This window comes from Ranitomeya imitator, chromosome 2 (genome assembly GCF_032444005.1).
Source record: "Ranitomeya imitator isolate aRanImi1 chromosome 2, aRanImi1.pri, whole genome shotgun sequence".
In the NCBI taxonomy this organism is placed as follows: domain Eukaryota; kingdom Metazoa; phylum Chordata; class Amphibia; order Anura; family Dendrobatidae; genus Ranitomeya; species Ranitomeya imitator.
Window position 1 is genome coordinate 455,631,451 of NC_091283.1, and position 12,570 is coordinate 455,644,020.

The 12,570-nt window shown below is 46.5% G+C and overlaps 1 protein-coding gene across 3 annotated transcripts in view; it reads right to left on the bottom strand.

Moving 5' to 3' along the window:
* Positions 1–10,481, bottom strand: part of GID8 (GID complex subunit 8 homolog) — a 40,735-nt gene extending 30,254 nt beyond the window's left edge. For 2 of the 3 annotated variants that reach the window (XM_069751145.1, XM_069751147.1), the window contains exons 1-2: positions 10,307–10,418; positions 5,283–5,405 (exon numbers count right to left, since the gene is read on the bottom strand). In XM_069751145.1, the coding sequence (XP_069607246.1) occupies positions 5,283–5,400 (118 nt within the window). In that variant the 5' untranslated portion in view covers positions 5,401–5,405; positions 10,307–10,418. Of the gene's footprint in view, positions 1–5,282; positions 5,406–10,306 lie in introns of all 3 variants that reach the window. The other variant, XM_069751146.1, reaches the window with a different exon arrangement.
* Between the last annotated feature and the right edge of the window lie 2,089 nt (positions 10,482–12,570).

Sequence of the window (12,570 nt, forward strand, 5' to 3'; positions counted from 1 at the left end):
AGTCTCAAGGGGGCCCCGAAAATTTTGCCAGTATGGGGCCCCGAAATTTTTAGTGGCAGCCCTGCACTGATCAGTACTCGGCGGCTGCAGGACGCACGAACGGAGGGCAAAGGGGGGAGGGGTGGGGGGTAAGAATAGACCAAGACAAAAGAAGGTGTAGAAAACAGTGAGCATGAACGTTGATCAGTGATTTGCGTCACTGATCAGCATTTGGCAGCTGCAGGACGAACAAAAAAAGAAAAAAAACACCTGCCAAAAATAGATCTATTGAGTACTTATCAGCGATCAAGTACTGATCTGTGCTTGGCGTCAGAAGGGGGTGAGAGGGGGATAGGGGTGGATTAGGAAAGATCAAAAACGATAAAGGGATAAATCAGGAAATAGTCTTTCTCCTTTTTACAGCAGTTGCGGAGCCGCATTTTAGATATGATTTATCCTGTACCTCTAAGATCGGTAAGTACCAGCTGATGTACTAGGTCCGGTCATGAAGGGGTTAACCCCTTCATGACCCAGCCTATTTTGACCTTAAAGACCTTGCCGTTTTTTGCAATTCTGACCAGTGTCCCTTTATGAGGTAATAACTCAGGAACGCTTCAATGGATCCTAGCGGTTCTGAGATTGTTTTTTCGTGACATATTGGGCTTCGTGTTAGTGGTAAATTTAGGTCAATAAATTCTGTGTTTATTTGTGATAAAAACGGAAATTTGGCGAAAATTTGGAAAATTTTGCAATTTTCACATTTTGAATTTTTATTCTGTTAAACCAGAGAGTTATGTGACACAAAATAGTTAATAAATAACATTTCCCACATGTTTACTTTACATCAGCACAATTTTGGAAACAAAATTTTTTTTTGCTAGGAAGTTATAAGGGTTAAAATTTGACCAGCGATTTCTCATTTTTACAACGAAATTTACAAAACCATTTTTTTTAGGGACCACCTCACATTTGAAGTCAGTTTGAGGGGTCTATATGGCTGAAAATACCCAAAAGTGACACCATTCTAAAAACTGCACCCCTCAAGGTGCACAAAACCACATTCCAGAAGTTTATTAACCCTTCAGGTGCTTCACAGCAGCAGAAGCAACATGGAAGGAAAAAATGAACATTTAACTTTTTAGTCACAAAAATGATTTTTCAGCAACAATTTTTTTATTTTCCCAATGGTAAAAGGAGAAACTGAACAACGAAAGTTGTTGTCAAATTTGTCCTGAGTACGCTGATACCTCATATGTGGGGGTAAACCACTGTTTGGGCGCACGGCAGGGCTTGGAAGGGAAGGAGCGCCATTTGACTTTTTGAATGAAAAATTGGCTGCACTCTTTAGCGGACACCATGTCACGTTTGGAGAGACCCTGTGTGCCTAAACATTGGAGCTCCCCCACAAGTGACCCCATTTTGGAAACTAGACGCCCCAAGGAACTTATCTAGATGCATAGTGAGCCATTTAAACCCCCAGGTGCTTCACAAATTGCTCCGTAAAAATGAAAAAGTACTTTTTTTTCACAAAAAAATTCTTTTAGCCTCAATTTTTTCATTTTCACATGGACAACAGGATAAAATGGATCCTAAAATTTGTTGGGCAATTTCTCCTGCGTACACAGATACCTCACATGTGGGGGTAAACCACTGTTTGGGCACATGGTAAGGCTCGGAAGGGAAGGAGCGCCATTTGACTTTTTGAATGAAAAATTATCTCCATCGTTAGCGGACACCATGTCGCGTTTGGAGAGCCCCTGTGTGCCTAAACATTGGAGCTCCCCCACAAGTGACCCCATTTTGGAAACTAGACCCCCCAAGGAACTTATCTAGATGCATACTGAGCACTTTAAACCCCCAGGTGCTTCACAGAAGTTTATAATGCAGAGCCATGAAAATCAAAAATAATTTTTCTTTTCTCAAAAATGATTTTTTAGCCTGGAATTTCCTATTTTGCCAATGGTAATAGGAGAAATTGGACAACAAATGTTGTTGTCCAGTTTGTCCTGAGTACGCAGATACCCCATATGTGGGGGTAAACCACTGTTTGGGCGCACGGCAGGGCTCAGAAGGGAAGGCACGCCATTTGGCTTTTTAAATGGAAAATTAGCTCCAATCATTAGCGGACACCATGTAGCGTTTGGAGAGCCCCTGTGTGCCTAAACATTGGAGATCCCCCACAAATGACCCCATTTTGGAAACTAGACCCCCAAAGGAACTAATCTAGATGTGTGGTGAGCACTTTGAACCCTCAAGTGCTTCACAGAAGTTTATAACGCAGAGCCATTAAAAAAAAAAAAAAAATTATTTTCTCAAAAATGATTTTTAGCCCGCAATTTTTTATTTTCCCCAAGGGTAACAGGAGAAATTTGACCCCAAAAGTTGTTGTCCAGTTTCTCCTGAGTACGCTGATACCCCATATGTGGGGGTAAACCACTGTTTAGGCACATGCTGGGGCTCGGAAGTGAAGTAGTGACGTTTTGAAATGCAGACTTTGATGGAATGCTCTGCGGGCGTCACGTTGCGTTTGCAGAGCCCCTGATGTGGCTAAACAGTAGAAACCCCCCACAAGTGACCCCATTTTGGAAACTAGACCCCCCAAGGAACTTATCTAGATGTGAGGTGAGCACTTTGAACCCCAAAGTGCTTCACAGAAGTTTATAACGCAGAGCCGTGAAAATAATAAATACGTTTTCTTTCCTCAAAAATAATTTTTTAGCCCAGAATTTTTTATTTTCCCAAGGGTTACAGGAGAAATTGGACATCAAAAGTTGTTGTCCAGTCTCTCCTGAGTAAGCTGATACCCCATGTGTGGGGGTAAACTACTGTTTGGGCACACGTCGGGGCTCAGAAGGGAAGTAGTGACTTTTGAAATGCAGACTTTGATGGAATGGTCTGCGGGCATCACGTTGCGTTTGCAGAGCCCCTCGTGTGCCTAAACAGTAGAAACCCCCCACAAGTGACCCCATTTTGGAAACTAGACCCCCAAAGGAACTTATCTAGATATGTGGTGAGAACTTTGAACCCCCAAGTGCTTCACAGACGTTTACAACGCAGAGCCGTGAAAATAAAAAATCATTTTTCTTTCCTCAAAAATGATGTTTTAGCAAGCAATTTTTTATTTTCTCAAGGGTAACAGGAGAAATTTAACCCCAATAATTGTTGCGCAGTTTGTCCTGAGTATGCTGGTACCCCATATGTGGGGGTAAACCACTGTTTGGGCGCACGTCGGGGCTCGGAAGTGAGGGAGCACCATTTGACCTTTTGAATACAAGATTGGCTGGAATCAATGGTGGCGCCATGTTGCGTTTGGAGACCCCTGATGTGCCTAAACAGTGGAAACCCCTCAATTCTACCTCCAACCCTAACCCCAACACACCCCTAACCATAACCCTAACCCTAACCACAACCCTAATTCCAACCCTAACCCTAAGGCTATGTGCTAACGTTGCGGATTCGTATGAGATTTTTCAGCACCATTTTTTAAAAATCCGCGGGTAAAAGGCACTGCGTTTTACCTGCGGATTTGCCGCGGATTGCCAGTGTTTTTTGTGCGGATTTCACCTGCGGATTCCTATTGAGGAACAGGTGTAAAACGCTGCGGAATCCGCACAAAATTGACATGCTGCGGAAAATACAACACAGCGTTTCCGCGTGGTATTTTCCGCACCATGGGCACAGCGGATTTGGTTTTCCATATGTTTACATGGTACTGTAAACCTGATGGAACACTGCTGCGGATCCGCAGCCAAATCCGCACCATGTGCACATAGCCTAATTCTAAAGGTATGTGCACACGCTGCGGAAAACGCTGCGGATCCGCAGCAGTTTCCCATGAGTTTACAGTTCAACGTAAACCTATGGGAAACAAAAATTGCTGTACACATGCTGCAGAAAAACTGCACGGAAACGCAGCGGTTTACATTCCGCAGCATGTCACTTCTTTCTGCGGATTCCGCAGCGGTTTTACAACTGCTCCAATAGAAAATCGCAGTTGTAAAACCGCAGTGAAATGCGCAGAAAAACCGCGGTAAATCCGCGATAAATCCACAGCGGTTTAGCACTGAGGATTTATCAAATCCGCTGCGGAAAAATCCACAGAGGACCAGAATACGTGTGCACATTCCTAACCCTAACCCTACCCCTACCCTTACCCCTAACCCTACCCCTAGTTGTTACCCCAACATTAGTGGAACAAAAAAAAAAATTCTTTATTTTTTTTTTTATTTTCCCTACCTATGGGGGTGACAAGGGGGGGGTCATTTACTATTTTTTTATTTTGATCACTGAGATATAACCTATCTCAGTGATCAAAACTCACTTTGGAACGAATCTGCCGGCTGGCAGATTCGGCGGGCGCACTGCACATGCGCCCGCCATTTTGGAAGATGGCGGCGCCCAGGAAAGAAGACGGACGGACCCCGGCAGGATCGGTAAGTATAAGGGGGGGAGATCAGGGCACGGGGGGGCGTCTGAGCACGGGGGGGTGGATCGGAACACGGGGGGGTGGATTGGAGCACGGGGGGGGGGGGGGTGGTGGATCGGAACACGGGGTGAGGGATTGGAGCACGGGGTGGGGGATCGCTGTGCAGGGGGGTGGATCGGAGCACGGGGGGGATCGCTGTGCGGGGGGGTGATCGGAGTACGGGGGGTGTGATTGGAGCACGGGGGGAGCGGACAGGAGGACGGGGGAGCGGAGCACAGGACGGAGGGGAGCGGACCACAGATCGGGGGGCTGGGGGGGCGATCGGTGGGGTGGGGGCACATTAGTGTTTCCAGCCATGGCCGATGATATTGCAGCATCGGCCATGGCTGGATTGTAATATTTCACCAGTTTTTTAGGTGAAATATTACAAATCGCTCTGATTGGCAGTTTCACTTTCAACAGCCAATCAGAGCGATCGTAGCCACGGGGGGGTGAAGCCACCCCCCCTGGGCTAAACTACCACTCCCCCTGTCCCTGCAGGCCGGGTGAAATGGGAGTTAACCCTTTCACCCGATCTGCAGGGACGCGATCATCCTGTGACACAGCATATGCGTCACAGGTCGGATTGGCACCGACTTTCATGACGCATACGCTGTGTCACAGGTCGGGAAGGGGTTAAACAACCTCTAACTGCTGAAGGTTGTCTTTTTTCCTTTTAGGTCTTACTAAATTTTGCACAGTAAAAAAAAAAGCATTCATTTTTATTTAAGCACCTAAAAACCTCCTTGCACTGCCAGTACTCCGTAATAAATAAGTAATATAAACTGGAGACATTAGGATTATTGACCCTTTAATCGCACACACAGTTAGCACTCACCGGTTACCAGGTAGTTCATGATCAGTCGATTCATATCTGCTCTCTGGATGTGCAAGTTGTTCAGTTTTTCCATCCATTCATCCTTGGTGATCTCCTCGGGTTTCTCCGCATAGCTCATGACTGCTGTGAAAGACAGAAAATGTATACCATAATTAAAGGGCTATTCTCATGTTCTGAAATGCATGATTTATATGGAAAATGCATGATTTGTTTAATAAAAACAGAATCCGTCACCGGATTCCATCATTTGACCTCACGTTTCATTAGTTTTTCGCCGGATCTGTCGCTCTCCGTTTTTTCGACGGACAGAAGAAACGTTCCTATGTCCGTTTTCTCCTGCCGCCGGAAAATGAATTTTCGCCAGATCCGGCAAAAAAACTGATGAAACGTGAGGTCATCCTTCGCAATCGGCAGTGAATAAAAGTCTTTGAGAAAAAAACTAAAGTTGCCGCCGGATCCGTTTTTTTTTTTTTTTTTTTTTTTCAAAATTCGCCGGATTGTGCCTGACGGCAAAAAACTGATGTGTGAAAGCAGTTTTACACGCCGCTCAGTGTACATACATCTGAAGCAAGGATGGCCTGGGCAAACAAGATATTAAAAGACCCCTGATCAGCAAGCAAGTAGCTGATGTGAAGTCGCTTAGTGCCCCAGGACAGCAAATGTAAGCAAACCTTTTAACAGTTGCTCACTTCCCGCTGCCAGTCAGCTCCCGATCTAGAGCTGCTGATATCAGTCCTGCAAAATCACAGTTCTTGTAAATCACTGTCCATATTTCCATGAGCTGCTGTGCTATGGGCTTTTTCAAAGACACTGTTAGGCTACGTTCACATTTGCGTTGTTGTGTGTTGCGTCGGCGACACAACGCATGCAAAACGCATTGTTTTGTGACGCATGCGTCCATTTTTGGCCGATTTTGGACGCAAAAAAAATGCAACTTGCTGCGTCCTCTGCGCCCTGACGCTTGCGCCAAAAAAGACGCATGCGTCACAAAACGCAAGACAGCGCATGTCCATGTGCCCCCATGTTAAATATAGGGGCGCATGACGCATGCGTCGCCGCGGTTGCGCCCGACGCACCGTAAATGTGAACGTAGCCTTATATCCATATGTAAATGTAGACATTACAGTGTAGACTTTAACCTCCCCATGCACTTTAGATAACTGTTAGCTAAACGATAGCAGCCATCTCGCCCAACTGTCCCATACACATAAGCTTCTGTGATCTCTATGGGATATCTGCTATCAGACATCACTGGCGGCTGCTTTTCTCTCAGAGTACAAAAGCCAGCAATTGGACATGCTAGATCCTTATTTTCCCAGACAATCATCTGTTGGGGAACACCATACACTTTAGACTGTCAATATTGTAGGGGGGGGGGGGGCTTAGCTGACATTAGTCAAAGGGGTGTGGAGGCCTTAAGAACCCACACAATGACATAACCTGAATGTGTCAAAATAGAACATTTAGTTCTATAGGGCAATGCTGCTCAACCACAGCTGACACTGTATGAGGAGCGCCTACCCCCCCAGCAACAAGGAAGAGTGGAGGCTGTGATTCTGAAGACATATGTTGACACAATCCTGTACTACAAAACATCCTGTACAAGTTGTATAACAACCCTACAGGCTGGAGCATGGGTCTTGCATCAGGACTGCTATAGCTAATGATCCTCATACACATTAGATACAAGTTGGCCAGGGATCTAATGTGTACGGGGGCCTCCCGACTCTGCCCAAGGATGATGTCAGGAAAGAGAAGGAGCTGGCTTGTTGAATTTCAATGGCTGATCCTTCTGTTTGTCGGGGAGGTAATCTACTGGATCAGCTCTCTCATAACACAGAAGCCCTCAGCTGAGTATTCCTGTGTATAGGGGAGTGAGCTGACAGTTACCAGAAATCTAATGTGTGTGACCAGTCTGGGACCTAACAGCTGATGAACTAGCCATAGGACGAGTCATTAATATGGGATTGGTAGGAGGCAGACAGCGCCATGATCAGCTGAATGGGGTTGGATAATCTCTCCAAATGCTGCTCGTTTCCTGTCCAGTTCGTAACTGGACGAAACCTATGAGACAATGTGCCAATGTGGACGTAACTTCCTGCAGTAGAAATCGGAAGACAAACACAAGACATGGTGGGCGCGATCTTACAATGGTTTGGTCCATACATAGATCAAATAGGAACAGGTTAAATAAGGCGGTGCAGGAGCCGGTCACCTGGGAAGTAAATAAAATTTGACACTTTTTCAGGTCCGGCCCATTGAGCTATAAAACAATAATGGAAATTTGTTATATGATGCAACAGCCTGCCATTTACTGGAAAAACTGCTCAAGCCAGTACGGAGGAGGCCAGCGGTGATGGGAGGGCTAGCACGGAGGGGGAGCAGCACGAGCTGTAGAATGAAACAGATCTGAAGCAAGAAAATCAGGTTTTCCCTTAGAAATGGCATGATCAGTATAGATTGCAGCATTCAAAGGCAAAAAAATAAATACAATTTTCCTACAACCGCTGCTGCAAGACTCTTTTCACACACGATTGGATTTTGTAGCTACAAAAAAAAAACATCTAAAAGCTTTACTAGCTACATTTTGAACTTTTCTTTTTAACCAGTAACGCCTAAAGAATTATATTTTTTCCCACGCTTAAAATAGAAGTGGAAAAAACAGCACTATGTATTATTGGTGTGTTGACACACAGTGGTCGAAGTGCTCAGCTGCCCACCGCTCATGATACCACTCCTGGATTATAAGTGCTGAAAACATGTCAGCTAAGAACACTATCCAGCAGGTCACTGACCTGTACGGCATCCAGCAGTTCACTATAGAGATCAATGTCCTCCTGGACATTAATGTGGGGGGAAAATCATCTCAAAACTCCACAATGTGCGGATTCTGCACATCTTCATTGTATTGCAGATTTGGGTGGGGAATTTAGTTGTATGCTTTGTGCTTTCCTAATTAATAAAATCTGGGATATTTCAGTGCTGATTTTGTGATGTGTGCAATGTGTGAATCTACTCTTAGAATTTACACTGGACAGATTTGTTTCTTGTGACCGTCTCATTCATCTAAAATCCATACAGAAGCTGCAGACATACTATTCACATACATGGAAAAGATCTTCCGCATGTGACCGTTGCCTAAACATCTATCTGACCCCCAACAAGTCTCAAGTTATCACCTATACAGAGTTGGGAATAACCTCTTTAAAGGGAACGTGTCCTGTAAAATAACACTAAAAGGCTATGTGCACACGTTGCGGATTTGGCTGCGGATCCGCAGCAGTTTTCCATGCGTTGTACAGTACCATGTAAACCTATGGAAAACAAAATCCGCAGTGCACATGCTGCGGAAAATACCGCACGGAAATGCTGCGGTTTATTTTCCGCAGCATGTCAATTCGTTATGCGGATTTCGCAGCGTTTTACACCTTTTCCATAATAGGAATCCACAGGTGTGAAAACGCAGGTGAAATACGCACACAAAAAACGAAGTAAATCCGCAGGTAAAACGCAGGGTGTTTTACCTGTGGATTTTTCAGAATCTGCGCAGAAAAATCCGCACACAAATCCACACAGTGTGCACAAACCCTTAACTTGCAGATATAGGGTTAATAGCATTCTGACACTGTACGGCTGGCACACTCCGGTCTGTGAAGTCGGAGTCATGGAAATTGAGGAGTCGAAGGTTTGGCTTACCAACTCCACAGCCCTGGTCACACAACAGCCCCGCTGCCGGGAGGAAATTAACCATTTCCCCCAGGAGCATGGCTTTTTCAGGCACAGGGGTGTCCCTGGGACTGTTTCAGTAACCACCCAGTGTATAGAGAGCGATGGCTGTTACCGCTCCCTGGCAGCGACTGACAGTCAATCCTAGTGCTGAGCTGCTGTCAGTCAGTGCTGGGAAGCGGTTACAGCTGCTGTGCTCTACAGAAAAGATCCCGGCGCCATTCCTGTGACTAAGCGCAAATGTGAAGAAAGTTCATTTCCTTCCGGCCCTCAGTGCCGCATGGTGTCAGACCGTTATTAACCCTACATCTGCAGGTTAATAGCGATATTTTACATGATAGGTTCCCTTTAAGGTTTATTCACTGTATAATTAAAAATGCCTGACGCTTCATACGATTGCTTTTTCCATTTTCTCCACATTTATCAACCTACAAAATGTGTGTCACATTGTTAAAGAAAGTATTTTTATCAGATCATTCTTAAATACAAAAATAAGGGGACATGATGATTACCAAACATTTGTATATGGAAATGTTACACAGGATTTGTACGGGACCTCAGATCGAGGCGCACACATTATATATGCGCCTATTAACATTTGAGCCCACGTCCCAACCTATGGACGGCCACTTCTTTGTTTTATAGCTCTCTGATTTTATATCACTACATTTTTGTTTTTAAGACTGATCTAATAAAATTATATATTATTTAAAAGTGTGACAGGATTGTGTAGGTTTATCTATGTATAGTGCATGCATGTGATATCTACTTTCCCAATAGCTCTGCTTCCTGCGTGTGAATGGGACCAGCGTCGTTCACACTGTGCAGATCTCAGATTTCCCGCAGGGTGGAAGCCGCACTGATACACTGTAACAGGCGATCAGCGCAGGACACAGATGTCTGCTGACGGGCACAATGGTAGCAAACCCTCAGCTGTGAGACGTGCCACAGTGCCAGCCCTAGGTGCCCCCTCATTATATGCTGCCTGTTGCTATGGATACGTGACACGGTGGCGGACGAGTCATCACGATGGTCAGAAATCACGGCGATGGTGAGAAACACAACGTCTTACAATTATTTCCGCCACACAGTCATATAGCATGGCGGACACATTCTCCGCTCTCCATAGACGCGCAGATTTCCAGCACAGCAGCCATTATTATGCATTATCTGGGTGTCCATGGAGGAGGCAGAGACATGGAAGCACACAGAGAAAGAGGGGGCTGCACCCCCAGACAGTATGGACGAGCTGCAAACAGCCCACACACCGCCCGGGGACCGGGTCAGGACGGAGCTACCTGGACCCGGCTCTCATACAATGACCGGAAGTCGGCACCGGACGGCAACACCATGGAATGACACCAGTCCTCCACCAGCCCCCGGTAAACAGACGCTTACCGAACTTCCGGCGCTGACGTCACCGAAGCACCGAGTTCTCATCGGGTATCACGTGACTCGGCAGCAACGCGAGGTTTAGTCATGTGATTGGGAGGTTGCGGTTAGCACATGCGCAGTGGGTTCCAGCTGTTTTTTTTTTTTTTTCTTTTTTTTTACTGGTTGCTACAGGCAACTGATCCTGCACGGTGGCCAGTTGTGACTCCGGACATGTGGCAGTAACTCCTGGCTGAGGCACCGCTCATAATAAAGGATGTTATGGGGTCCCCTACGAATAAAATCAGTCACACAGTAACCTGCAGAAATGTGTCTCCCTCCAAGTGGTCATTGTAATGATGTGAGAGCTCAGACAGTGGCAGCAATTCCCAGTGTGACCTCTAGGGGATGACTGCCTGTGGTTGGAAAAAAAAACTATTGCAACATTTAAATCTTAAAGGGGTTGTCCGCTACTAGGATCAAAATGTTTGGCCCCCATAAAACAATAAAGCTTACAGTCAGCTCCCGTGCTGGCGCCGTTCCTGCAATGTCAGCACTGGTAGTCCAGGGGAACGCGTGCGGTGTTGTGACACGTGATGCCTGGCACCCAATCAGCGCTGGCGTCACTGTTTCCGCCTTCGGACAAATCGAACATGAAGAGGAAGTTGGGACAGCAGCTGATCCTTCCTCTTTGGCATCACACATGCGAGAAACACGTCCGTGTCTCGCGTGTGAAAAGCAAGCTCTGGCGCCGGCACTCCAGAGCGGAGCGTGCGGCTCCATGTGTTGCTATGCGGCCGCACGCTCCGCTCCACAGTGCCGGCACCAGGGCTTGGATTTCACATGCGAGACACGGACGTGTTTCTCGCATGAGTGATCCCGGCCTTTCTGTCACTTCTCATATGCCTTGCATGTCCCTGATAAAATAATAAAGCCTATACTCGCCTCCCATGCGGCGCCGTTCCCGCGGTGTCAGCACTCGCTCTCCCCAAGACTCTCGTGCGGTTGTTGTGACACTTGACGCAGACGTCCAATCAGCGCTGGCGTCATTGGCCCCGCCTCCTGTGAAATTTAACGTGAAGAGGAAGTCAGAGATCAGCCCCAGCCCGGACTTCCTCTTCAGATTAGATTTGTCCGAAGGCGGAGACAGTGACGCCAGCGCTGATTGGGCGCCAGGGTCACATGTCACAACAACCACACCAGATGGCGAGTGCCGACACCGCAGGAACGGCGCCGGCGCAGGAAGTGAGTGTAGGCTTTATTATTTTATGGGGCCAAACATTTTGATCAAGAAGGGGTTGTCCATTCCTTTAACCCCTTTACCCCCAAGGGTGGTTTCCACGTTAATGACCGGGCCAATTTTTACAATTCTGACCACTGTCCCTTTATGAGGTTATAACTCTGGAACGCTTCAACGGATCCCGGTGATTCTGGCATTGTTTTGTTAAATTTGCTCACCACACATGTAAATAAGTTCCCGCAGGGGTGTCAAACTGCACTCCTCGAGGGCTGCAAACAGGTCATGTTTTCAGGATTTCCTTGTACTGCACAGGTGATAATTTAATCACCTACACAAATAATGAGTTGGTGATTAAATTATCACCTGTGCAGTACAAGGAAATCCTGAAAACATGACCTGTTTGCAGCCCTCGAGGAATGCAGTCTGACACCCCTGCAAGGGGTCTAGTTTCCAAAATTGTGTTAAGGTACCTTCACACATAATGATTTCGTTAACGATATCGTTGCAACGTCACGCTTTTTGTGAGGTAGCAACGATCCCGCTAACGATCTCGTTATGTGTGACAGTGACCAACGATCAGGCCCCTGCTGGGAGGTCGTTGGGGAATGATCAGGACCTTTTTTTGGTCGCTGATCACCCGCTGTCATCGCTGGATCGGCGTGTGTGACGCTGATCTAGCGATGTGTTCACTTGTAACCAGGGTAAACATCGGGTTACTTAGTGCAGGTGACGTCACCGCTGTGCTCTGCTTTACGGCCGGCACTGACACAGTCAGTGCGGGAAGCTGACGGCGGGGGACGTGACAGACATCGGAATGTGAGTATGTAGTGTTTTTTTTTAACTTTTACAATGGTAACCAGGGTAAATATCGGGTTACTAAGCGCAGCCCTGCACTTAGTAACCCGATGCTTACCCTGGTTACCCGGGGACTTCGGCATCGTTGAAGACAGT